The 27381-nt window shown below is 40.6% G+C and overlaps 3 protein-coding genes across 10 annotated transcripts; 2 read left to right on the top strand and 1 right to left on the bottom strand.

The window, feature by feature from the left end:
- The first annotated feature begins 3146 nt into the window (after positions 1–3146).
- On the top strand, positions 3147–27020 carry LOC108103313. 3 transcript variants are annotated; one of them, XM_017208741.2, is made up of 3 exons: positions 3147–3197; positions 26310–26450; positions 26503–27020. In XM_017208741.2, the coding sequence occupies exons 1-3, from the start codon at positions 3156–3158 to the stop codon at positions 26740–26742; spliced, it is 423 nt and encodes a 140-aa protein (XP_017064230.1). In that variant the 5' UTR covers positions 3147–3155; the 3' UTR covers positions 26743–27020. The 3 variants fall into 3 exon arrangements, with proteins under 3 accessions (XP_017064230.1, XP_017064231.1, XP_017064232.1); XM_017208742.2 differs by lacking the exon at positions 3147–3197 and adding an exon at positions 19672–19806; XM_017208743.2 differs by lacking the exon at positions 3147–3197 and adding an exon at positions 25664–26246.
- LOC108103312 lies at positions 20131–22485 on the bottom strand. 5 transcript variants are annotated; one of them, XM_017208740.1, is made up of 4 exons: positions 22226–22485; positions 22008–22128; positions 20792–21645; positions 20131–20714 (listed from the first exon to the last, which is right to left on the bottom strand). In XM_017208740.1, exons 3-4 carry the CDS (start codon positions 21092–21094, stop codon positions 20223–20225), a joined length of 795 nt encoding a protein of 264 aa, XP_017064229.1. In that variant the 5' UTR covers positions 21095–21645; positions 22008–22128; positions 22226–22485; the 3' UTR covers positions 20131–20222. The 5 variants fall into 5 exon arrangements, with proteins under 5 accessions (XP_017064229.1, XP_017064227.1, XP_017064226.1 ...); XM_017208738.1 differs by having other exon boundaries at positions 20792–21682; XM_017208737.1 differs by having other exon boundaries at positions 20792–21408; positions 21469–22128.
- Positions 23283–25007, top strand: LOC108103311 (T-cell activation inhibitor, mitochondrial). Of its 2 annotated transcripts, none has more exons than XM_017208734.1 (2): positions 23283–23798; positions 23861–25007. In XM_017208734.1, the coding sequence occupies exons 1-2, from the start codon at positions 23397–23399 to the stop codon at positions 24944–24946; spliced, it is 1488 nt and encodes a 495-aa protein (XP_017064223.1). In that variant the 5' UTR covers positions 23283–23396; the 3' UTR covers positions 24947–25007. The 2 variants fall into 2 exon arrangements, with proteins under 2 accessions (XP_017064223.1, XP_017064224.1); XM_017208735.1 differs by having other exon boundaries at positions 23283–23789.
- Positions 27021–27381: the final 361 nt, after the last annotated feature.

Consider the following 27381-nt stretch of genomic DNA (forward strand, 5'->3'; position numbering starts at 1 on the left):
CTCACAAATTGTACAGATGGCACTCGTTGAGTGGCAACTGTAAGATGTACTCATTTTTGGTTACTACTTGGTCGCACATAATGTTTCGCACTTTTAAAGTGACCACTGTACTTGCCAGTAGCCCGAAAACGAACATGGCAGAGGCGTCAACGTCGGCAGAGCAGAGAAAGCGCGCTAGTTACAGTTACAGTTACGTTACAGAGGGCCAAAGACAATGCTAAGCTTGGTTAACGGTAATTACGGTGTGTGGGGGATATGACGGAAAGGGGGACTAAGACAAGGGCGTAGCCAGGCAGGTATTTATCTTCAGGGGTATATTAAACTACTGATAAGTGGCCAGAAAATATCAATCATATAATAGTACTTTACTGAAGAATACAAAACCACTTTCTTATACATATGTACACCCTTAAGTTTATAATAGAACAACTTCTGTTATTATAAATTGGATGAGCATAGGGATAGTACCACTAGTTAAAACTACGACTACGCCCTTGACGCCGCACGCTAATTGAGTGGGATGATCCCCATTCAAAGAGTACTACTCCGGCTAATTCCAATACCACTTTCGATATCCAATTGCTCGTCTTTCAATCGGTGGTGAACGGAGGAAGCAGAGAGTAAGGGTAGTTACTAAAATATATATATATGTATATGTATATGTATATGTATATATACCTATATATGTAGATATGAACATACGTAGAGATATGGAAATACCCCCGACGGGCCATTGGGATATTGAACCCTAAATGTGAAGACCTCGTGTTTTCTTTGACTCATCAACTGCATTTGCGATAATGCGCTTCGATTAGTATGATATTTATGATACAATAATACAAATATTATACATATACGAAAATTCAAACTATGATTCATGATTCTTGTATTTGCATCTAGAATTCGGTAACTGGCTTATGAGATCCTTAAGTTTTGGGAATTTGGAATTTGGGACTCCCGCATATCTGTCTTGTTGCTACTTGGTTCCCAAAGATATTTTCCACAAATTGTCTTTTAAATACCGCAACTTGTTTGGAAACGAACAACAGACCGCAATGTTTTTCTTGTTGGTTGTACATTCGTTTTGTGGTTAGTACATTTTTTTTCGTTTAAGTACCAACCGTAAATACAGTGATCCGAACGCAAAACAATGCATTGCAGCATAATAACCTCAAAAGCCTTCAAATATTTAGCTACCAAAAAGCAGTTAACAGCAACAGCAACAACTGCTACCCAAGGGCAATCCTCTTCTTCTTCTTTATTTCTTCTTGTTCGTCATCGCACATTTTTATTTTTTTTTTTTTTGGTTTTTGTGGCCTGCGATCGAGAAATATACAATCTAAAAGTCGAAGTCGAACTCGAAGTTTCGTGCTAGTGCGAGTGCAGTTGCCAAGAGTGAGAAGGGGAGAGGGAGTTTCGATTTGCCCTTTCTCGCTTCCACTCATCGCAGAATCACCGTATTGTCAAGACTCGGCGTTTTCCACGCGCTTGTGTGAGTTTATTACTGTGTTTATGCTGGGGGGAACTTCATGAATTAATGAATACGTTTAAATAAAAGGTTTTATGAAATAAATCCATATGTAGAAATGTGAAGATGACCAAAGTTCTATACATTCGTTTTGTTACGATGCCCTCCTAAGTTATGAAATGCTCATTCATCAACTGTTTGGCGCATAAACATAGATTACACATGTATCTAGCCCGCATTTGCGTTTGTGTATATGTACGAACTTCGCATCTGTGTATGGTGTGCAGCAAATGCAGTTTTGCTTTGTTATTGTTTTTGCTTTGGCACGTTTCGATTTGGATTTTGATTTGTGTGCCATTAGATGGCGGATCTACGTAACGTAAGACTAAGGCATCGTTACGTAGGGTAATGCGGGCTCATTATCGTGTTTTGTATATCGTTTTTATAAAACCATTATTAAATATTAAAAGCTGATCGGTAAGCTAATTGTTAGCTCTTGTTTTCCAGCACTCAAATAATGTCAGAGTTTCTCTTTTGCTTATCTCCTTTTTTACGCTCGACTTTTAAAGCGCGTCACAGGCTGTGACGTCACAAATGGCTTATCAATTGGCCGACTACATATTTGTTTTGTCAAATTCGATATCAAGAGCGTCATTTAAAAATGGTGAGTATTATTTTTTTTGCTGCTTCCTCTATATATATTTTTTATTTCATACATTATGTATGGATGTACATATGTATGTACATATGTTTGTATTTCTCGCATTTCAAAGTCGAACGAAAAAAGCAAAGCAAAAACAGGTTTGAATCGGACAAAAAAAAAAAAAAAAACAAAAACAGGCACACATGTAAAAATGGAAATCATAGCCAAAGTATCTCAAAGATTCCGAATTATTGGCAAACGTAAACAAACTTGACACTCAAGTGGAGCACTGGGAACAACAACAAGAAAGCGGACCCGCTAATACATTCCGTACACTACACCCCTAAAAATCTATAATTAGCCAACGAACCACAATCAGCGAGCAAAACAAAGTCCGCACACGCTTCTAAAAAATTATGGCAAAGAAAAGAAAACGAAACCTTGAACCATATTTGGCGAGCAATCTAATAAACAAAAAAGTTTGAAATGGTGAAAATGATGCACAAATACAACACTATTGCAAATTAGTTCATTGAATAATCGAATGGTCACGGGTATTTAGCACAAGATGACTTCTTTAAAAGTCGTTTTCTCTGGAAGGTTTATTAATTTCATCACACATTTGTTGATAATATACAAAAACTACATTACAAGGTGTTTCAAACGAGTTTAAAAGATTTTTTTATAGGAAAATATGTAGCCTATGATATGCAAAAAGTTTAGTTATAACTTAATTACATTTGTATATATATATTAATAATGAATCTCTCAGAAATATAACATCATAACGATCTGCTTATCTTGGGTGGTTTTCCCTAACATTTTCTTTTTAATTGTTAAACAAAATGGGAATTTCCGAAAATCATAACCAACGGACTTCGCTGCTGCTGCTGCCGCCGCTGCGTCGACGCCAGCTGCGCTGTCCAAAGCAAACGAGCGTCGACCTGTATTCGCGCGCGCTTTTTACGTTTGGTTTTTTTTCCTCAAAAGCAACAACACGAAGTACACATGTGTGGGGCATACAGCAGAAATGCAAATGTACAAATGTACGTACACTACAGTAATCTAGGGATAAGGGTATCTAAGGTATTTATGAATTAATATCCAAATAATTACTCATATTATTATTATGTATATCTTAAATCGTAGTTTCCAGTGTTATTATATGTTCCTCTGGTGTACTTGTGCCACCATAACTATTAGCTCGTGTGTGTGTGTGATTGCATTCAAACCGTTGTGTCTGTGTGTTAAATATGGCTCTGTGTGCATGCATCTATGCATATGTACGTAAATACATACATACATATGTTGCGATTTACCCACTCACATTGTTGTTGCCTTTTTGCTTTTGGCCAACAGCTGGCGGTCGAAAGCGGCTTTATGGCCATAAAAGCCATAAAAAAGCGTTGAAGATGCCAAGAAGTCAATCAAAGCCAAGCCAACCAAGGAAATTAAACAGCCATGCGGAGCGGCAAAGAGAGAGCGGAAGAGCTGGAACACGGCGCATAATCAGCCAAAGAGAGTCTAAAGAGAGCGTGAGACAGTTTTATTTGATTTGCGAAGGGTTCTGCTCATGGGCGAAACAACAGTGGAGACAGGGGTTGGTGGAGGTTGCGGTTAACAGGGCAGGTCGAAGTCATGTAAAGTAATTACAATTCGAAAGGCCTGCACTTCCTGATTTTGTCACTGATTGACTTCCAAATTAACGAGGCTCTACCATTGTAATACATTTTATTCAGTTTTAGCTTAGCAGTTTAGTACTACTACTAGTATATCTCAACTCTGACTTCATTCGACCCCACATACACACTTTTTAAACAACGTCCATGCTTTTGATTTCATTGGAAACGAACGACAGGAGGAGAAGCCGTGAAGAGGAGAAAGAGAGCAAAGAATTGGCATGTGGGAGTGGATTTTCGAGTGAAGTGTGGAGCCCAATGACGTCGACGTCGACAGCGACGCCTCTTAACGGACAAGGTTGTAAGCAGCATGTGGCGCCACCCCCCAGCCCCATACCATTTCAGCACTCCCCCTGCTCTCGTCACCCTCAATTTTTCGTATTTTGTTTTATTGGCACTTGCGTGTGCTGCCATTTAGCGCATTTAATTTAATAATTAAGTTGCTGATGAAGACGCGCGCTCTCTTTTGTCTGACTGTGCGTGTGCGTGTGCGTCTGTTCGGCGTGTGTGTCTGTGTATCTGTGTGACAACAAAAATTGAACGGCGATACGTGACATTGAAAATGTATGCTACGTAGCGCAATACAAATGCACATAAATACGAGCTGCTGTGTTTGGTTTGGGGGGAATTTCGTTATGTTTTTTCTTCAGGGGGGATTACAGCAAAAGTGTACTACAAAAACCAGACCTTAAAAATGTAAAGAAGTTCGGCGGACACACGAAAGTTTCCACAAGCACCCAAGTTGTACTACAAATGGATTTCGATGCAAACAAGTGAGCTCAAGTTTCTAGCACCTAAAGGGTTAAGTGTTTCAACAGAAAGCCACCTTTGAATCATTTCTGAATTTGAATTCAATTAAGAATGCCAGTTATGCCCGGAGAGAATACTATATGAGGCTATCTACCGACTGGCTGAGTAGCCATAAACGAACTTCTATCGCCTTGACCGACGGTGTAAGCAAATGGGCATGTATCTGTATCTCAAGCATTTACAGTGGCGGCAAAGACATTGATGAAATTGTCCGCCTGTCTGGGGGAAGAGCCCTAAAAACACCACAAAGAAACGAGAAAAAAAAGACGAAGACAAAAAGGCGGGCAGACAGAAAAGACCCAAAACTGAAATTGAAACTCAAACGGAGACGTCTGCCTTCGTTTGGTCTTTAATGTTTTTTGTGTGTTGCAGTTGAATTTCGAAACGATCCGATTCGATCCGCAAACGCAAAGACAAAGCCAAAAGCAAAAGCAAAAGCAAACGCAGAAGAAAAAGCAAAAGCAAAAGGCGCTTGATTGATGGTCACGTCACCATCCGAATTCGAATTCTCTCTCCCTTGCGGTGGCTCTCAGCGGTGATAAAAAATGGTTTACTATATCTTATTTCCCCATCCTTTACTCGAACATTTTCCAAGTAAAACGACAGTAATGACGGCTATGATTGATTTTAATTTGTTTGTGGCTAATTAATTAGAAAAAGGTTATGTGGTTTTTGAGATACGGAATCTCTTGTTCTCTCACCCCGTTTACAAATATTCTAATAACTTGGTTTAGGATGTAGTATCTCTCCTTGTATTGCAAGGCCTCCAAAGTGTTTCCCCAACTTCGTTATCTTAGTGATAAGAGAGAGCGAAATGGGAATGTTGAGGGTGGAATGGGGGCTATTAAACCATCATGGCCGAGAGCGGACAATGCCCCAAATAATTTGCGGCCGAAATAAACACAACCTTGAATAATGCCAACCTTTAAAGCGCATATCAAACAAATATCTAGAGGCTAATGCCCCACAAATATATTTATTGTTCGAGTGAACGAGCGCGAGCGTGCGGCGAGTTCGTGTTTCTGCTTCTGTCTATCTCTGACATTGGGTTTAAAGTGCTGAGTCAAAATATTTTGGCCGCCGGTTAATCGCGAGTCCACAGGTGCGACGAGGTATCCAATGACGATGACGCTACCATATTGATATGGTACATGTGCTTATATCCAACGACTGCACTCCCGATTTCATTTTGAAATACGAAAATTCCCCATTACAATGCAATCGATTTGTTTTAGTTGGCTTTAACCGGATGCTACGGATTATTTATTGACTTTTACTCTAATTTGTGTGGTCTATGTCACCAGAAAGGTTGTAATATATTGGTAATACCGAACTTTTTCGGTTAAGAAACCCTTTTTAGCCCATCTTAGCAATTTCCGGTTCGTAGTTCTTTCTTACACCGATCTATTACATTATTCTTGCTATTTATTTGAAGTCCAGAAGGAATTGCTGGTGAAATCGAATATCTAGGGTTTTCCCCATTTCCGACCGAACACTCCAAAAGTAAGAGGTGGGGAGCGGGGCACTGGTGGGCAAGTAGGCGAAAATGGGGAGGGAGAGGCAGACAGAGGGCAACAATTATCTTGTCAACCATCTTTTAGTTGGGTGGTTATTTTGCAAAGTAAATACACACGCACTTACTCACAGATACTCACAACGCACACACGCCTGACCCGCCCGGCCCGCCTAGCCCGCCTAGCCCGCCCCCTTACTATTTCACTCTTTTTACGGTTACACGTGCGCCGTCGTTGTTGCTGTCTCTTTTTGGTCCCACTACCCGAACTGCGAGAGCATTTTGTTCTCTCTCTCTCTCTCTGTTAAGTTTGTGCGCTTCGATTTCCGTTTTTCGAGGGTTGAGTTGCTCGATCTAGAGATACTCTTCTCTGAAAAAGATACAAGTTAGCTTTAAAGATGGCATCTAATGAACTTAGAAGTTAAAAGAAACTAATTGGGACTTAAGTATATTAATTACATTAATAAAATTATTACACTCCTTGTTTTTTAGTTTAGTATTTTATATTGATTTAGCTTGAGTAGTTTACAGGGTATTAAGGCGTTGCATTGTCTTTGCCTTTGTCCACGCTACTCGTTTTTTTATTGCGGTTTTGCATTTAGAAATTGATGATGAAGCCGCTTGTGTGTATGTTTGTATGTAAGTGTGTTTTTTTTTCGTGCGTGTGGGAAACGTTTTTCCTTTTAAATTGAAACTGTAACACGAAATGCCCCTTCTTTCTCGCTTGCTCCCCCATCCTCCATCCCTCCCCAACTCGCTCGCTTGCTGGCTCTTTCAGTGCCGTGAAGAAAACATTTTTATGGTCTTCTGTTTTGGCTTTGGAGTGTCTTTAAATGCGTTATTCGACTGATTTTTATTTGTTTCGCCCTCTCCGCGACTTCTCGCCCTTTCAGTAACTCCAACTCCTTCCTCCATTAGGAAAATTCTTGGCATATTTTCTTTTGATGATATCTGGCTCATTGCAATGAGCACTGTGCGCCGCAAGAATTCCAATTCAGCGCCAATCTATTTATATTTTCGGTAATTCACTGTATCTCCCACGTTTTTAGCTGGTTAAACAAACATTCTAAGTGAATTGAAAAGCTTGAAGATAATAGATAGAGATTTTAACCCCAATAGATATATTTCTCGCCGTGTATTAGCCTTGTATGATTAGTATTTGCCTCTAATTATGTTTCTCATTTTCCTTAATTTGCCGCTTTTCTCGTGTTTCGTGAATTCCTAACAGGTTTTGCGCAAAACGCATTTCCAACTTTGTTGCAGTACGTGTCGTGTTAACAAAAACAAAAACAATAACAGCAACGAAAGCAAAATAACAACAATTTCAGATGAGCAAGAAAATGCCGGAAGTTCAAAGAAGACAACAAAAGTTGTTTTACTTTATGTGCATAAGTATGTATGTACATATATATGTATGTACTTATATATATACATATTTTCACCAGCTTTTGTCAATTTCCATTTCGTTTGTTGCAAAAACAAAAAAAAAAAACCATAAAAAGAGCAACAAATTGTGAGGCTGCGTCGATTTTCGTACAAATTCCACGCGTAATTGCGTTTAAACATAAACAAATTCAATTTTTCTCGCATTGAGCGTGTTTTTGTTTTCGATTTAGCGTCTGGGATTTCTCAAGATCAGCTTGGTTAGTTTTGGAGGTTGGATAAAGAGGAAAAGAGGTTGGAGATTTGGGGGCTACGGCAGCAGAGGGAACCGTCTTAAAATATCTTGATAATTTCAAAGGCAAACACAATCGCATAACCCGAAATCTTCGTTATGGGAAAGTAATTTCTTTTCTTCGTTTTCAGTTTCGGTTTCTCTTTAAGTTGTTTTGTAATACAGTCCTATGCGTTTTATTTTCCAGATACTTTTATCATGCCATTGTGTATGTCTTTTTGTTGTAGAACTATGACTAAGTTTTTCTTAATTCCCAATTGCTCCATTGTTTTCACTTCCTTATAGAGCACATGCCTTACTTATCCACCTCTTTTGACACCTTTTTTTTGCAATTGGGGTCAAAACCTGTTGACACACACGCTTTTTAAATGGGTTAAACACAATTTCAATAAAAGCCAATAACAAAACTAATAACATTAAGCAGTCGAGGAGAGAAAAAAAGCATAAACTATAACAACAGCAACAACAACAAAGAGCCAACCGCTAAATTACAATAGCAAAGTAGGCAAAGGGAGGGGGAGAAGAGTGGTCGAAGAAGAAGAGCGATTATCTTGAAATGAGACCATGGCACTCACACACGCACATACACACACGTGCGGGCACACAGAGTTAAACGGCCGCGCAACAATGACGACGCCGACGCCAACGTCAACGTCGACGTCAACGTCGCTGTTCGCAAGTCATTGCGCTCCTTCTCTTCAAAAGAGAGTTAAAAGTGCCAAAGAGAGAGCAACAGCAACGACGAGGTCAAACACACAAACAAAATAAAACAAAACAAGCGACATATGTATTTTTTTTGTTTTTTTGTTTTTGTGTCGTTTTTGTCTTTAGCTTCCCATTTGATTATTACTTTTTTGTTTGTTAATTTTGCTGGCCAAGAAGCGAAAACAAAAACTAAATAAGCAAAAAAGAGAGCGCATCGCCCTTCACTCGAAATGTAAATATATTCAACTCAAAACGTAACCCAACAGCAGAGGTCAAAACAGGAGTTCTATGATGCGAAATACTATAATTGGCTTTAAAGCCATATTCTCTACCAGGACTTGTCTACAATATTTTCATCAACTAATCTCATCTGTCTATATCTTTATCTATCTTGTCTATCTAAATCTATATGATAAGAAAGTCAACCTTTTGAGAAACTGTATCTCTAATTAGGTACTAATACAGTAGATTTGCAATTTGGCACCTAACATTTTGACCGCACTTGTGTGTATTTGTGTAAGCCCAACAGTTTGCGATTGTGTCGATGTGTGCTTGTGTGTGTGTGTGTTTGTGCAATTATACTGGTTTGCTGTGCATGGCCGACAATCAAATGTTGCTTGAGTTTGGCGTCGTTTCACTGTCTTTGCTGTCTTTTTGCTTTTTTGCTTTTTGTCTTTGCTGACTTTTTGTGTTTGCTGTCTATGCTTTTGTTTATTTGGCTTTGTATGGTTTTTTTTTTATATGCCGGAGAAGTGCAATGAGTACTTCCCTCTCTCTCGCAGTCTTTGTCTTTCCTTCTCGCTCCCTTTTAACCACCGTCTGCCCCACAAAACTGAAGTTGTACAACTTAAATGGATTTTGCACGCTCGTTTCTCCGTTCGCTTCGTTTTGGAAGTTTTTGTATTTGGTATTGAGTTACTCTTTGGCTAATCCATAAGGCCAGGCCATAAGGAATGGTCAGGTGGGGGTTAGCCAGTCCCCCTTTTGCCCCCTAGGAAACAAATGAACAACAACTTTCTAAGGCTTCGGCCTTGCGACATATACAACTTTAGCTTTTTATTGTTTATCTGATAAATTAATTCCCATCTCTCAGTGCAAATGTATCTTCAGACTTGGTCTTGGAATATCAAACAATCCTTCTAAGGAAAACTTTGCTAGCTTAGATAAAAGATAGATTTCCCTTAATTAGCCGACCATTTATTGAGTCTGAATGCAAAGAAGTGAGAGGAATCAATATTATTTCAATCAATATTATTCGTATCACTCACTACCCTGCCGCATTTTCCTTCACTGTAGAATGGAGGCCAGATGCACTGTTAAAATCATCATTTGTGACATGTGCCAGTGAGTAAGCCAGTGGTGTGAGTCCATGTCTATAGCCTTTTCAAAACCATTTGCAACCAGTTCGCAGACGGACATTTTCGAGATTTTAGCCAACTTGGGCTTGGCCAAAGGCCCAGTAAATGGCGAACTAGCCCACAGTTATCGGCCATAGCGTCTCATAATTAATAATCAACGTTTTCTGTATCTCTATGCGCGGTGCCTGGCTCTTGCTGTCTCTTTTTCCCCGCCTCTGGCCATCTCCCTCGCTCGTTTTTGTATCTGTGTGCTTACGTTGCTGTGTATGTGTGTGTGTGTGTATTCGTGTTTGGCAGCCACGACGAGAGGCAATAAAATAAAGGGCCAAAGGCACTAGGCGCAGGGGCAGGGGTGTCCTTGTTTTCCACGGTTGGGGCGGGGGGTGTTATACTACACAGAAAGAAACACAACCCACGAAAATATACGCAACCTGGAATCATTTTCATGTAGAAAAACTCACTGTGACGGGGTTTTTCTCAACGTGTGACAGAGTATGCGTTTTCGTGTGTCGGTTTGTTGCTTTTGGCAGGGTTGTCACTGGTTATGTCTCAAAAGCGGGCAGCAATTAAGCAGGGATTATGCCGAAAGAGGGTTTTCCTTTCTCGGGGGGTTGTTGTTCGGGAAGTGGCAAAATCGTTTAATAGCGATATGGTCGATTTTTAGGTTTGTAAGTCAACGAGAGCTCATTGCTTCACTTTCATCGAATCAGAATGCCTTCGGAAGTCAATTTATGTAGAAACAATATGTTAATTGCCTGGCAACACTATCTTGAAAAGGAGTTTAAGGTCACCACGCAGCCCCCTTAACCCTCACCGCTTTATAACTTGGCTGAAAGCAGTTGGGTGCTATGCATACGTGCTAAACGTGGCTAATAGATAATCCATTAAGTATACATACAACTTGTTCATGTTTCGGATATTTTAAAAGAAACCAGAATTCAAGTTTAAGAGTGGCAAGAAGAACACACATTCTTTCTTTAAACAGGATCTCTCCCAAGCGAGAGGTACGCTCTATAAGGACAGGGGATATCCATTCTGAAAAAAAAATGGAAAGATCACCAGGATCCGATCCGTTGGCATTGACCTCTCGCCTGCTGTTGTTCTCCCTCTCCTTTCTGGCATCTTACATGTGCAGCTGTTCGTCAAGTCAATCACTATCACAATCACAGGTAGTTGCAGACACAAAAATAGCACTGAAGATATATATTTTCAGTTACGAATATTACGAGCACAAGACAATCAGAAAAAAGAAAAGTTGTCAAGTTACTCTAAAGCAATACAGTTCAAACACATTAAAGATTTACTAAGTTATTTGTACTACTTATGGTGGTATAGGTGCTATAATCTTGCCCACCACTGTAGACACGCGCACACTTTTGTCAGCTGTTATCAGTGCAAGCACAAAAACGCAACATGACAAAGCGGGGGGCCGAAGAACATAAGGAACGAGAAGAGAAGAAAATAAAAGAAATGAAAAGAGAAGAGAAAAAGAGGGGGGCCGATAAGAACAACTGTTACTTGTCAAGATCGTGCCTCCCCGAAACCTTTCTGTCTCGCTCACTCGGAAGTGTGATCCCCCTCGAAGCAAAATCAAAAAGAGAACACCGAAGAGCGTGCGGGGCTTCTCTTCGCCAAAGATTGCTCTCTTCGTCTGTAAGATTTGTGTGAGTTCGGCGTCATCATAAATTTTGTATGGCCATCAGCTGTTCAAAATGAATACAGCTGCTCTTACAAGCAGAAAAGAAAACAAAAATGTCATTGGGGGGTTGCTTGCTCTCCGTCTCTCTTCCCCACTCTCTATGCTCACTCTTTTCGGAAGGCAATTAAAGTGAAAAACGCTTTTTGATTCCAATCGCCTTTGATGAAATCATTTTCTTTTTGATTTCTTAATTGAAAATCAAAAAAATGTTTAACGCTGCGATTTTCATGTCGACTGGCCTATTTTTCTCATGAAATCTGAAAGGCAAAATATAACTCTACAATTATTACTTTTTTTTTAGATAAAAGTAGGCCATGTTTCAAAAAGAACTGCGTCACAGCAACGTCTGCCCTTGTAAGCACTTTTGAAAACTGCATTTACCTTTCGGAAATTACGAAGAATCTTTTTTTGGGCCTTGACCAAGAACTAATTACGTCGCAACTGGCGCCCAGTAGAGTATGTGTTGATGCTTCGCACTCCAACGCATCATCAAGCCAAATCGAAGCGTAGCACATCCACCATCCACCACCCACCGAAAACCCCCTTCTGTAAACCAAATCATCCTCATCTCCGCCAGACACCACTCCATCCCGGGAAAGTTCACCACGCGGCGTGAACAAATCCTCTGGTCGGCAAACAAACCCTCTCGTTCTCTACCCGGCAGAATGAATGGGCAAAGGGTATGTACCGATCGGGGATAGGTAAGGCATTTCTGGCCCTCTCTTGGCAGACACCATAAGTCGAGAAAGTATCTCAAAACCTATAGTAGATATATGGATATGTTAAAACCTACTCACATACCAAAAACTCAGCAATTTCGGTCATAACTAGCCAAGTTACTAAAGCTGGTTGCGTTTTGATACCTCTCTAAGGTGTCTAACAGAGAGTAAGCGGTATTTCAAAGTCGGGATTACTCGACTATAGCATTCTTGCCTCGAATGCAACCGACCCCCGCTGAGCTGAGCCCAAGAATTGGAGAGCGAGAAGACATGTGAGGGGTATGTGTAGCGATGACGCTGTTCAATACGCCCATTGTCGTTCCGTTGATGGATTTTAATGCAGCAGCCCGCAAAATCGTTTACGGGCTTTTCTCTACCCATTACACCCCGTACTTCTTGTCCGCTTTTTCTGGTTGCCCGGCAATGAGGGGCTTAATTAGTTTAAGTGCGTCCCGTTGAAAGGGCACCGGCCTATATATATGTTACATGTATACATTTACCGTCTACCATCTAGCATAATACTCGTACTCCTGCTCCCAAGAATATTTGAAAGGTAAATTGGTAATATTTTGCCAATAACTAAGTCAATAATGGTCCAAATATGCAATGTAATACCTCGTTAAAATCGTAATTTGATTTCCATCAAAACATCATCCCCACCTTGAAAAATGCAAGTTTTCCCATTTTTGGCAAATTTTGATGATGTTACCCCTTACAGAAAATGCAAAAAAATTGTTAAAAATTCAAAATCACAAAATCGCTAAACTAATGATAAGGAAAGTTTGCTTAGGTCGTTAGCTGCTCAAAACTGCCTTTATATTAGCTCTAAGCCTTTATTTTGACCAAGTCGTAGTAATAAACCCGGTCAAATCTATGATCATTCTCTGTCAAAACGCATAATTCTTATTTTTGGCCCCAAAATAACAAGAATTCTTCTCATAACAAAGCCATTTATTGTCGGAATGTAGAATGTCATATAGCGCTGAATTCGTAATTAAATTTCCAATCGAACTGTATCCCCACCTTAAAAAGTCACAATTTTGCCGATTTTCTCAAATTTTGGTGATGTTACCCCTTACAGAAAATGCAAAAAAATGTTAAAAATTAAAACTCCCAAAATCATCAAACCAATGATGAGGAAAGTTTGTAATGGTCGAAAGCTGCTCAGAACAGTCTTTGATTTAGCTCTGAGCCTTGTTTTGGATAAGTTATAGGCATAAAATGATCAGAAATAGTACCATTTTCTGTCGAAACTCAAAATCCTGGTTGTTGCCCCCAAAAACTCAGAATTATTCTCATAACTCAGCCAATAATGGTCCGAATATAGAATGTAATATCTCGTTGAGCTCGTAATTAAATTTCCAATAAAACTGTGTCCCCACCTTAAAAAGTAACAATTTTGCCGATTTTCTCAAATTTTGATGATGTTACCCCTTACAGAAAATGCAAAAAAATGTTAAAAATTCAGACTCACAAAATCATCAAAGTAGTGATAAGGAATGTTTGTATTGGTCGTAAACTGCTCAGAACCGTCCTTATTTTAGCTCTGAGCCTTGTTTGGCTAAGTTATAGGCATAAAACCGATGAAAAATAGTACCATTATCTGTCAAAACTCATAATCCTGATTGTTACCTAAAAGTAATCTGAATTATTCTCATAACAAAGCCTATAATTGTCGGAATATGGAATGTCATATATCACTGAATTCATAATTAAAATTCCCAAAGAACTGTGTTCACACTTTAAAATGTCAAATTTTTGCCAATTTTCAGAAAAATTGATGATGTTACCCGTTATCGAAAATGAGAAAATTGGTTACTGCCATTTTCCTTCTGAAGACGACAGTATTATGCCCATAACTGAGCCAATAATGGTCCAAATATGGAATTTAATACCTCTTTGAGTTTGTTTTTTAAATCCTAGTCGATCTCTATTCACAGTTTAAAAAGTCAATTTTTTTAAATTTTCCCAAAAACCGATGATGTTATAGAAAATGCGAAAATACATACATATATACGATGAGGACTTAAAAATAGTCTTTTGTATTGAAAATCAAGAACACATATGAAATCACCTGAGCTATTATGTAAAGAAGAGAAGTCAAACGATGCTTAAATGAAATAAACAAAGGGTTAATAATTTTAATTGATATTTTGGTGGTAAGAAAGGTGACACAAATCGTATATAATTCATTTCCACCCCATGTGTAGACCCCATCTTGTAGATTATTTGTTCTAAAATACTGGTTAACGGCTTAATCATTACGGCTGAAAGCATTCGATGCAGGGGTGGAAATTTGTGAAGCAATAATAATAATAATGATGAATAATTAATTCAACCTGAATAATTGTATTATTTCAGCGGGCCATTCAGGTGTTCAAAGAGAGAACAATTTTGTTGCAAAATTGATATGTTCTATGACGGTTGAGATTATATGGTTGAGATTAATATGATTAAAAGTTCAAGATTATCAGTACTCGAAATGAGGAATATTTTTGTAAAGATTTTGAGTAAACATTAGGGTGATTTTATTCAAAAGAATCTTCGATTAATTTGTGCCGCTGGTTGACATGAGTGTAAAATAAACTTTGGACACGTGGCCAAGCTCGGAAGTCACTCGGCAAATTGTATTTGTCTTCGGTCTTATATATGGTAATCTCCAGAGGTCCAGGTGTTCAAATACCGAACAGCTTCTTTCCGCAGTACGTAAGGCCCAATGTTCTTTCCTCACGACTTGTGTTTTTTTTAGGGCGACAACGACATGGAGGACGGCGAGGACTATGATGATGATGATTATGATGAGGTTTCGGTGGCTGTTGTTTGTGACTGCATGAGGACTTCCCTCCCATGTTTTCCCACCCCCTTTGGCTTTCCCCGGCTTTTCCCATTTTGACTGACAGGCGGTGGCGGTGGACGTCAGCGTTCCTGTTGACGTCTCCCGTCGCGTCGTTTCCATTACCTTCGAGGGGCATTGTCGTCACAAAACTCACATAGTCTATGTATATGTGTGTGTGTACCTGTGTGTCGGTTGGAAAGTGGAGGAAAAACAGGAAAACTCCCTTTGGCTAGGAGATGAAATGAGTTGAGATGATGAGTTGAGATGCTAGATGTCTGACGCCTGAATATGGGAATATGGGTTAGGCGGCAAATTGATTCGATTAGGCATCCATTTGTGTCATCGATAAACGATTTTGAATCGATCCCGGAAATGCGATTAGGACTTGGATAAATGGATGCCAATGAATGCAGCTTGTGTCCTCGATTGACATCAGCCGATTAACCAAATGGTATAACAATGGATTAACTGATTAATTAACAGTTAATCAGGTCATCGATATGTTCTTGTTGCGGCGAAACTAACTTAACTGATCTGTGGACTAGACGTAGACCACCCCAATAAGGTTACTCAAAAAACTCTCTCTTGGGATTTTTAATTTTACCGCCTAATTTCTGGCTTGTAAGGCCTTAATTTTTTCATTATACTGTCTACTGTATACCAATAACCAATTTGAATGCCTACTCCTGAGACCTTTGCCATTGTTTGGAATTCTCGAGGGGGTTTCCCGAACACCCTTGAACAGTTGCCATGTAAAAAAAGCACGCATTCGAAGAATCCCTTTGAAGCTGTAATACAAAACCGGTCCAGTCAGTGGTTGCAATTTTGTGGAGTGTTTGTACATTGCATTATGTTATTATTAATTTATCAATATTTTACTATTTTAAAAACCAAATTATATCTCTATATTTGATCCAATCAACCTAAAAAACTTGAGAGACTTACCAAAAAAAGGTAAGGTTTCGTAATTATTCCAAAAATCCTTTACGCTCAACGACTTCCTCCTGTGAATAGACTTAAGGAGTTGAGGTTTATTAATTCCCCGAGATTCGGGGACAAGCGTATGGAAATTTCTTGATCTAGATTCGGAATGCATGTGTCATTGTTTGTGGAACCAAATTGAATCCGACAAAGCCATCTTAAATGTGTATTTATTCTACGGGAACCCGGGACCTTCCTGCAGTTCTCGCCTCATTTCTTTCCTCGTTCCGTTCGCCTCAGTTGGCTTTTCGTTTTTTTTTTTTTTTGGTTTTTCCCCTGGGGGGTCGTCCGCCGTTGTTGTTGTGGGGTTCGAGTGGCTCGATTTGTTTTCAAATTGAAATGGTAAAGCGATTGATGTAATTATTGCCACCCTTAAATGATGATGGGAGCGACAAATTCGATAAGTTCTCCTCGTATTCCACATTCTGTTGTGTTCTTTGTGTGTGTTTATTTTACAAGAATTATGTAGGTTTTCCCCACGTTCCTAGTTCTCTGCTCTCCACACTTCACTTTTATATCGCTCGGATCTCCACCTATACACGGGAAAAAACTAGAAGTCCTAGTTCTAGAGCTACCTTTGAGTAATCAACTACTAGAAGGAATAGAACTGTCAGTGTCTAGCTTTGTTATTGGAATCTACAGATTAGCAGTTACAGTTATTTCTTTCAGTGCACTACCTTCCCCTTCTTCGCTTTGCGTGTACACAGTTCGGAGTTTATTTCCATTTGTCTCCCCTCGTTCCTCTGCCTTTCCCTTTTCGCTGCTGTTGCTGCTCGCCTTTTTATCTTTTGTAAAACGAGTTCTTTAAACCTAAAACAGAATTCAAGACACGTCAAATTGATTTTCATCTATTTTATTTACAAAAAAAAAAGAAGGAAAAAAATGGGAAACAGCCGAAAAGGAAAAAAGTAAAGCGAATTACATGGAAGCCAAGGGAGAAATGTCAAGCAGTCTGTCATGGTGCTTGTGTTTTCCATACCTTACCATATCTCCATCCCCACTTCCATCCCTCTCATATGTTTTATGTTTTTCTTTTTATGCCTAGTTTGCATAAGGTCGGAGTGGAAAAGCGGAAAAAAGCGGTGCCACCCCCATTCCCTGGAATCAATCAGCGCGATAAGAGGCATGGCCATGGAAATCGCGAACGGTTATATCTTGTTATCTTTGTGAAAACTAAAAGATTATTGGGATTAGCTTTGTCGCAGCATACATGGCGTATGCCTCTCCTTCTCTTTCAGGATCTTACTGTTTCAGTTATTTTCATCTTCTTCTTGTGCTTTCTTTCCCTGTTGCTCTTTATCCTTCTTGCTCTCCACTTCCATTCTAGTGGTGTTACTGCTAAACGATATCTCCTTTGGCCTGATGTACAGTGCAGATTGTCTTTAGAACTGCACTGTATGAAGAAATACCTTAGCAGAGGTTATACCCTAGCTAGTCTTCACTGTATTTCATCTACTCCTGGTACACCCGTTACTGCTGTTGGTTTTATAGCTATTCCTCGGCTTCTTGTTGCGCTTCTTGATGTTGCTGTTGTTGTTGTTTTTCTGCTGCCTTGAGTGCGAACGAAAGATTTTGGTGGCAACTCCCATGGCAACTTGTTGTTGGCCTTTGTTGGCAAACATTACATACACACACACACATGTGTGTAGATGTGTGTTCTTATACCTTCGCATCGGTGAGAGTGTGTGTATCCATGGCGAGGTTGGTGTTTTTGTTCTCATCTTTCAGCTGTTCAAATACTGTTAAATATCAAAGGCGAACCTCGACGGGGAACTCTGTTTTCCTTGTTTCCTATTGAAGATAAAGCTGAATTTGTTTACTTATCCGTCTGGCGGCTGGAGGAACACATCTCTCTCGCAATCTCTCGAGGATGAGGTTGGGGATTTCGGATTGGTATTCGGTTTTCGGTATTCTGTATTTGGAATTTGGAATCTGGCAAAAGGGGTGTTTGGATGCTCACTCTATTCTGCTGGTGAGGCGAAAAAACAAAAGGGGTTGGGTAGCTGGGTAAACAGTTGGGGCTGTCCTCTAATTATTTTCTTTGGGACTCTGCCCACGGGAATCTTTTTGTTATCTGGTGGATTCTTTTGGGGGGGAACCTAAACAAGAATTGATCAGTTTATTTCCTGTCAATATGCGTGTTATCTGTGATTTTAATGTTTAACTAAGGCTCATATTAAAACCGTATTAAGAATGCAGCTTTTTAGCAAATTGAGAATCAGGAATGTGACTCCTTACCGATTGAAGGATGTGGAAAATGTAGCTTGATTGGCCTTCGTTGCCACGTTTATCGCACTTCCACCATATGGCTCGGCATAACGTCTCTATGGTCCCTTCAGGCTCAGATTCCTTTTGCCATTTCCTTATCGTCATACAGGCACCATCATTCATCCGATGAAACCTTAACTTTCCCCTGGGTGTCCTGAAAGCGACCGTCTTATCAGTGACACGCCCACATGTGGCAAACACATTTCAATTGCGTTTGAGAAAGAAAAATCTGCTTGGAATGTAATTAATTCCTAAACGGAATTCCCTAGCCTAATCAAGGGATACTACGAGTGCAGTTTTCCTCTATCTGTGTTTTCTGTTTCTACCTATTAGAAGGTGAGCGTAGCAAGGAGCTAGAAGGCAATGTAGGTATGATAGGTTTGAGGCAGGTGTGCGTGGCAGAGGTATGTACCCTATTTAGAGCTACAACTTTTTTCCCTTAACACAAATCTCAAGTAACTCAAACATAATTGAGTGGCATTAGAGTTTAGCGACCAAACTTCACACGATTTCATCCCCCCACAAAAGAAACTTTGAACTTTCTTGAATGGAATTTATATAAAAGTTTCGGGGCTTCATTTTTCTGACAGTAAAGAGGGGTATTTGCAGAAGGTCAATAGGTAATAGAAATTAATTGATTTCCACTTTAGGATAAACATGATGATGAAAATAATTAAGCTATTGCTGTCTAGGAAGCAACCTTAATATGAATATTTTTGAATATATTTGCAGTTCTAGTGACAGATGGTTCAACGTATTACAGAAGTTCGTTGGTATTTAGTAATGAACCTTTAATAACACGCCAAAAGGACGCTGAACGTATAGCCTGCACATAAATCGAATTGCTGAGAGGTCGAGGAACGGGGGACGGGGGTTGAAGCGATATATAATCAAGAGGTGGAGTTGCGGAGGATTACAAGTACACAGGGCGCCCCTATATGAACAGACGACACAAACACACACACACACACAGACAGGATGAAGGGTCTGTGGGAAGAGAAGGGGCGTCGGAACAGACGGTGCAGGTTTCGTTTCCAAGTTTCTGCAGGAAGAGAGATACAAACAAAGCCGGTCAGCCAGCCAGCCGGCACACAGATACAGACCCACACAGTGAAGAGTCAGTCTTTGCTGCTCTTTCCGTCGCTTTAAAGAGCACACAAACACAAACACAAGCACAAGCACAGCCACAAACCCAAACCAATACATATCGGCTCGCGGGGAAAATGAGTAACGAAAAACGAAACTTTCCACAAGAGTGGAAAGCGAAAATGCCAACTCTACGCACTTTTTACCCACCCAACGAGGGATTTCAAAGATGTTGACCCTGTGCGGATAGTGGACTTGCCCCAAAACCCTCGACTTTTTATCCCATCAACCAAAAAAAACAAACTTGGGGTAAACGATCTGATTGCCGCCGGAATGTTCTGTTCGATGTGGCACAGGCTCAAGGGGGTAAGTGACCTGATTTGTGGACATTTTAAATGCTTTTTGTTTTGTCAGGTAATAAATATCTCACCCGAAAAAAAGGTTTAACTAACGCGACTAAGGGTCAGTAGGTATAAGTTGATAGGCCAAACTTATGGTTCGTTGCTTTTACTAAAATCTTGGATAATTAATTTAGGGGTTAGTCTCCACATATTCTTACTTCTTAATCTTAAACCAGCAATCTTAAACTGCTTCTGATTTAAATTGTGATAATCACAACATCATAATAGAGACAAATATCTGACATCCCTTATGCCCGCTAACAACCCTTAACGGCGGTTGCTTTTTTAGCTGCTTGACAACTCGTGGGATAATTTATTTAAAACATACTTCAAAATTGAATATACAAAAATTAATTACACAGAGACCATAAAGATGGTCATTCAAATGAAATTGGAATCGAGAAGCTTGGGGTCTGCTTCTCCGTAACATCCCATATCCGCTTTGTACAGAATGCTATTGATCTGGAACTGGACTATGTTCTTGGTGCGTTCGGAGTACTTGCTCAGCTTGTTGGCCAGATATTGAAGGTAGACGGCATCATCGCTGGCGAGTGGGGAATCCACAGGAGCCGAAGGAGTTAGAGCAGCAACAGATGTCGCAGGAGCAGGACTGGAAGTCAAGCTGGCAGTGGAATTGATGGCTGCCGTTGACGATGTCGAAGGTATGGCCGCGGACACGGCTACTGATGCTAGTTCGGTGTCCTCAGTGTCATTCGACAGATCAACCTCATCGGGCAGCTCGGTTTTCCCTATGAAAATGTCATCGAATTGACTGCCAGAAGCGTTGTTTTCGTTGTCGCCGACGGCCACCACTTCATTATCAATTAAGCCGGCGGTTTCTATGCTACCATTCGACGGCAACTGAGAAGCAACCTGGAAGGCAAGGATTCTGTTTAGTTTTTGGACTTTTTACGGTTTTTAAAATATGTATTAAATCCTAGTCGTGATACCTTGGAGATGCGAATCTTTTTCGGTTTCGATGTGAAGTGGAACATGGAGGATAGGATCTGATCTGTGGAGAATACTTCGCCTTGTTTTGGCGCCTTCTGTTGGTATTCGAGAATGGTTCGTATGGCAAATTTCTTGGCACGGACAACTTTGTAGACATCCTCGTGCTTGCGCTTGAGATGTCTCATCAGATTCTCGGAGTGACGACCAGCCATGTCGAAGAAGCACTTCTTGCATGTGCTTTTTCGCGTATTTTCGCTGTAGATAAAGTGCTCAAGCACCGGATTTGGGTACTTTTTCGACATTATTCTGGTTTACGGATCTTGATGCGCCGTATCTGAGCTACGTTCGTTTACTAAATGAAATTCGCGTGCTCAGCCCGCAAGCAATTTAAAAACCGTTCTGTGAACCAAATGGAAAGAGAACGGTTCAGAGAGGAGCGGTTCAGAGAGCAGAACCCGAAAACTAACCACTACGAACGGCGGTTTCGCTGAAACATATCGAGGCACTGAACCGGTTTGAAACGGTTTCGGTTAGTTTTTGGTTTCGGTTTTTAACGACCAAGGGCCATTCCAAGCTATTTCGTTGATGTGTCCGAGTTTTGTGATTAACAAAATGCCTATCCTAGCGCAAAGTGGGTGGATAATATCAGATATGTTTTAGCTGTCAGGGTACTTACCGAATTAGGAATGAGCGTGTCCTCAGCACTTGCAGGATGATAATGTCTGGGTGGTGAATCCTATAGTGGTCGCCTTACATTACCCGGTCGATGGGTCAATAGTTTTTCGCACAACTTGCAGTGGCATCTCTTTCTGTCGCGAAGTATCCACTAATTGGGGGCGTCCCATTTTGGCATCTACAGGTCGGTGAAAATCCGATTAAAAAAGTTTTAGCTAAGAAGATTAAAAGAAAGCCGTAGGTCTGAATAAGGAATAAAAAGTTGTTATGTATTCTAAATAAATATTTTCAGTCCTCATTGCCACTCTTGGGTTAATAAGTGGCATGTGTGAAAAGGCAACCGATGGAAACGGGCCAGCAAACAAAATGGGAAAAAAACACAAACAGAAAGAAACTGAAAAACACATGCAAAAAGTAATTTTCAACTACAGTGCGATGTGAGAGAGAGGTGGGTATAGGGCGGATGAAAGAGAGGGCGCGAATGCGTGTTTAAGCAGCTCAGTTTAATGTTTCACAGCTGCCGGAGATGCAATATTTTACCCTTGTTACTTGCGCTTTGAGTGGCGGTTAGGTGGTTCGTTCTCACTCCTGTTTTGGCCACAAACATGTCGAAAAAGTAATTTCAATTTTGAAAAGAATTAAATGCCGTTGGTCACTAAGCCTTAAAGTATCAAAAAGATTGTAAATATACAGTTATTTTATTGAGATAAATATATAAATATAGTATCATTGTGATATTATAAGCGAGGGTTACGTACTCATGGTCTGGCTAAGGAACACGTATGCTTCGCTTGTTGTTGCTGAGGGAATGCTGAGACGCTGAAAGATTATATCAGGATTAAGACGCTCGTAGTGCCGCTTGATGTTAGCCCTTCGCAATACGGCAAGGGAGGAGGACCACTTGGCTGGCGGTGTCCACGAGTCTAGGCCTACCCATGTGTGCATTTTCACGCCAAGAGGATTTGTCTGCTGGTGCTTACTCGTCGCTTAGCGAGAAGAATGAGCTAAACGAGTAGAAACGAGACTCACGAAAGTGTGAAACTATTTTCCTCATTTCTTAACTCGCCAGCTCTCAATTCCGCTCAGCTCCAAGTGGGGATACCATTAGCGTTTCTCTTTGCTCTCGGACGAAGAGTTTTGAGCTTGCTTCTGCGTTTTTCTCTTTATGTTAGCATTGATAATTAACCCCCGATTGCCAGTAAACTTTAATTTGATAAGAAATTCAAGAAATATTAAGATATTGATATCCGATTTTGCTTTAAATATAGAAATCTTTAAAAACTTTTTCAAAAATAAAAAGACATGTCCTGACATGCATACTTGATGGCATTATTTATTATTTACATACATATGTATATGTATGTATATATGTATGTATGTATGTATGTATGTATGTATGAGTGTACCATCGAGCATGACAAAAGGGAATGTGCAAAGGGAAAAGGGAATCTGCGTACTTAACAAATATACCAGCTTTATAGGGTTAACGTGAGACGTTTTTTTATGTGCGTGTTTTGTGTGCTAAAGTTTTATTTGCTTCTGGTGTAGTCAACGCTTTGGAATGAACGGAGTAGGAGGAGGAGGGCGAATTTTATGTGGCCTCTGGGATTGCCTCAATATTCCTTTTCTCATTTTTTGTTCACACATGGGTAACCGTAGGGCAGCAAATTCGCTATTTTTTGATACTTTAGAGCAGCTCAACTTCATGTTTAATGCAAAACTACATATGTTTGTTGTATTGGCAGGTGAAACAAAGGACTATTTGCAGATTTTTTAAATATTAAATAATATTTACATTATTTATTATCGTTTTGTCATGAGTTCTATGAGTTGTTTGTGTTTTCAGTCATTGCAAAATTTGTCAGCATCAACTGGGAATATTACAATTTTTATAATTTTCAAAATTCATACGATCTGGCAGCACCCATAATGGCCACAGTCCGCTTCCTGGTCCGCCGCAGGATCATCGACTGTTATCGGCGTTGGTTAAGTACGGATTTGGTCACAGCTCTCCAACCGTTTTACCAAGCCATCCAGACGGATCGACTAGCTCGCAGTCCAGCTGAAAAGCGGGTCAATGAGGAGTCTCTGCGTCTGCTTAGCTCCCATCTGGAATCTTTGACAGGCACAACCGGTAGTTGCCTTCCGCCCGATGGCCAACTGGAGTTCTATATGCCATCGGGTTCGGATGAGGATGGTGGTCAGGAGGTAAGTCGCCTGGTCAGAGTGCAGGTGGATAGGAATCTGCTGGATCCTAGGGCAGTGATAAAGAATATCCTGAGATCCTGTAAGCTGTTGCCAAAGGGGAAGGAACCAGAAAAGGTGAAGCTGGTAAAACCAACGATTTTTTATCAAAAATTTCTTAAATATTAAAGAAAACCACTGAAATGTAGGGTCTAGAAATGGAAAAGGAGCTGGGAAAAGTGCTGAGGAAGGAGCAATCAAAACTGGGCAGGGAAAAGGTTCGACCGCCCCAGTCCGCGGCAGTCCAAAAGAACTTCAGTGCTTTTAAGGATCTCGTTAAGGAGGACCAAAAGGAGCACTCACTGGACACGTGGATGCGTCAGGCTCTGGCCAGATCCCAGGCCGCTGAAGTCACCACACTTCGCACCAAAATTGAGCAACTAGAAGGCTCTCTGATCCAGTCACTTGGCATTCGAGGCACTCGATACGATTGTGGCTGCAATATGGAGCGCTATCACGATTGCCTTAGGAGTCTCCAAGAGTTCTCGGAGGATCAAAAGGTTGCCAATCAGCTAGGTGTCTTGCGGAATCGTTTCTTGGTCTTCGCCCCGTACACTGGCATCAGTTTGGAGGGCGATGTAATGCTTTTCTCCGGCGATTCCCCATCAGGATGGTTGGCTTTTCTGTCCGAGATGCGTTTGCACGAGGAGCAGCTTAAGTTGGTGCCCTTGTATGAGAAGGCTTTATCCGCCGTGCTTCTTGGCATCCGCATAGAAAGACGTAAGGTCCCGGAACCTGGCTGTGAGGCCCGTGCCTATGCGGGCAGCTTGAAACGTGTCATCCGGGCGGTTAGTGAGCACCTGAAACTGGAGGAGAGTGTCCAGGAGCTGCCGCCATCGCTGCAGGATCATCAGTTGGCCATTGTGCCCGACAGTGATACTCCGAAAGTGAGTCAAACGGGTCTGTTCCTGGCGCCCGCCTCCTGTTCCGGACCCGATCTTGTGGAGTTTATATGCCGTAACCTGGATGTGGCCATTGGACGATTCAGTCGCTATCGCAGGGACATCCAGGTGGAGCGTCAGCTTTGGAGGCAGTGCCAAGAGGAGCTGGGCTTGCAGCGACTTAGCAAGGACGACTCCGTGACGCCTGATAAGATGGTGGTGGCCCTGAGGCATTTACTCCAAAGTGGCGTCAAGTCCTGCCGAGGTCTTAGCTTGCACATTACCAATTACTGGTCAGTGCCCACCGATGGCATCGTCTGCATTCCCTGGGACTTTATGTCCCGGGATAGATAGGAGATCCTGTTAAGTTGTGCCCCTTCCATTCAGAAATAAATTACTAAGTTTGGGTTTCGTATTGGAAGGTTTCTGTATGTTTTATTGATGTTTTGATTATATTTTTCTGCATTTAGTAATTGTTTATTCAACCAGTTTCCATTGTCTACGTTTTAGTTAGACATTTTCCTACATTAAGCTGCCAGGATGAATTTTCTTTTTTGCTTCATTACATTCCTTAGGCTTTTTGGGTGAACTGAATCCAGAAATGGGCATTCTCGTAAAAAAGAAGGAAAACAAACAGGACCAAACCAAAGTTCGCAACTCTTGCCTGGATGACTGGGATTTTCCTGTACTTTCCGTTCGCCGTTCCCTTCTGGGGTTGAACGTGTCCCTATACGACTTCTGTTGACACTACCCATCTCCATCCATTGCATCCCTGCAGAGAGAAAAATTTAAGTCAGAAAAAGAAAAATAAAAACATTATGTTTAGTACAGTAAAAACCAGTTACTTAAAAAAAGAAAACTTAAACTTTAGTTTTATATATTTAAAAAAATATTCGAAAAAGAACAGAAATCATAAAAATACACTTCGTAAGGATGTATGTATCCTTTCCCTGCTTTTCCCTGTGTATGGCGACCCTTTGAGCTATGTTTTCCTTTACAACCCCGAGAAGGGGCGAATGGGAGGTTGATACTTCTGGACCCTGCACCCTCCGTTTTCCCCATGCAGTGCGAAATTTTCTGTAAGATTTAGCTAATGTTCCATGGCTTCGCTCCATCAATGTCGTTGCGATGGGCATGGGGAGATGGTTCGGTTTGGCATGGTATGGTGAACCCGGAACTCCAAACCCAAAGCCGAGGCGAAGTTTGTCTGGTGTCGTTTATCCTCCTTGTGCCTCCCCCACCATTTCCTGCCTTTTCGCTTCCCAGACGCTGTCATCCTCCACCCGTACCACATTTTCCAACACACGTGTCCGTCGAGTGTCCACTGAAGGCTGAAGGCTTTTACTTCGTTTCAATTTGCTACCAAGTATCAGAAAATAACTCTCACATATCAAGTATCCTCCCAAAAGAATACTTTAATGAAAGCGAATTCGTGAAACCATTTTAAAGAAGCCCAGATGTTAGACTTACTCATATCTTTTATTTAAACTCACTTAATATGTCACATTATTCAGGGATCAGGTCCCAAAAAACTGAAACAAAGTGGCCTTGGCATAGAACTGTCAAGTCGATTTGCCTACCAGCTCAGCTCCTTAACCTCAGTTATACCTTTGCTCGCATCCAGAACACAAGTATAAATAAATATTTTTAAAACGTAAATTCTAAATTATTTTCATTGAAGTTTCAATTTTCAAAGATTTCCATTTCTCATTTTCAGTTTTATCTGTCTTCAAATCCAGTTACAATGGCAAAAGCTAAAGTAAGTCAGTGGATGGGTCAACTCCGTGACATGGGAAGAGTCCTGCGCTGGAGCTTGCCCTCTACTGAGAAGACCAGCTGGTCTCTATCCTGGTTCCAGGTGAGTGATTTCGCGATATAAGCCACAGTGTTTCTGAGAACGTTATTATTAGGTCGCCAAGAAGGCCTTACCCCTCTCGTCGGTTAGGAAGAACCCGTCCAAAGCCAACGCAGTTCCAACAACCGAAGTTATAAAGGAAGGTGAACAAGGCGATGGCTTGAATGGAATCCGTGACCTCCAGCAGCTCAACGAAGAGTCGATTGCAAAAATCGAAAGAGAGATGCAGGCACAGCCCCCAACAGGATTTATAAGCCGAGCCCTATTCTACCGCAGGATCTATTTCAAACGTTAAAGATCATCATGATCATTATGTCGAAATCAAAATCAAAATTCAAAGTAATTGGAATTAACGTAATATGAATTTTACAAACTGGACCTGGCATTTCGACTAAGCGAAGTGTTTTCAAGCCGCTTATGTAGCAAATCTTCCCAGTTCTTTAATACGAAAAATGTCTAAATTCTTATGGTTAAAATAATGAAATTTCAGATTTTCACCAGATATTTCGTAGATTTCTTGTTTTCTAAAAACCTTTTGAAACAGTCAGTAAACATTTATAAGTTTTTTATTTATTCAAATGGTCTTTTGTAATGCAATTACTCTTTACGATTACTGAAGAATGCAGTTTAAAAGGGTTAAACCGATTTAAAATCGACATAAAGGGTGTCTATATAGGAATAGATTCGTTTCATGTGCATTCATCCGAATTACAAGTGCTAAATATTCGATTTATCTTTTTTTTTTTTGCGTTAGTAAGAGCTTTGAAGCTCTTCTTGTTTTCATAGATTCGAGGCTCGTAAATCGGGGTAAGTTGAAGAGAGTTGAAAAGAGAGGTTAAAAGGGGTACTCGTACCCCCATGTGCGGCTGATTTGCACCATCATTAAAATCATCATCGTCAGCGTTTGTAATCTAATTTGCAGTCATCGCATCAT

This window comes from Drosophila eugracilis, unplaced genomic scaffold, assembly GCF_018153835.1.
Source record: "Drosophila eugracilis isolate 14026-0451.02 unplaced genomic scaffold, ASM1815383v1 contig_2167, whole genome shotgun sequence".
NCBI classification, from domain to species: Eukaryota; Metazoa; Arthropoda; class Insecta; order Diptera; family Drosophilidae; genus Drosophila; species Drosophila eugracilis.

What these genes read in the sequence shown, in the direction of transcription:
- LOC108103312 (XM_017208740.1), bottom strand. Translation starts at nt 21,094, where the DNA reads ATGTCGAAAAAGTACCCAAATCCGGTGCTTGAGCACTTTATCTACAGC. An exon ending in AAAAGATTCGCATCTCCAAG is followed by an intron (nt 20,715 to 20,791) that starts GTATCACGACTA and finishes CTTGCCTTCCAG; the next exon opens with GTTGCTTCTCAGTTGCCGTC.
- LOC108103313 (XM_017208741.2), top strand. Translation starts at nt 3,156, where the DNA reads ATGTACGTACACTACAGTAATCTAGGGATAAGGGTATCTAAG. An exon ending in TAGGGATAAGGGTATCTAAG is followed by an intron (nt 3,198 to 26,309) that starts GTATTTATGAAT and finishes TCTCATTTTCAG; the next exon opens with TTTTATCTGTCTTCAAATCC. An exon ending in GGTCTCTATCCTGGTTCCAG is followed by an intron (nt 26,451 to 26,502) that starts GTGAGTGATTTC and finishes CGTTATTATTAG; the next exon opens with GTCGCCAAGAAGGCCTTACC.
- LOC108103311 (XM_017208734.1), top strand. Translation starts at nt 23,397, where the DNA reads ATGGCCACAGTCCGCTTCCTGGTCCGCCGCAGGATCATCGACTGTTAT. An exon ending in AACCAGAAAAGGTGAAGCTG is followed by an intron (nt 23,799 to 23,860) that starts GTAAAACCAACG and finishes ACTGAAATGTAG; the next exon opens with GGTCTAGAAATGGAAAAGGA.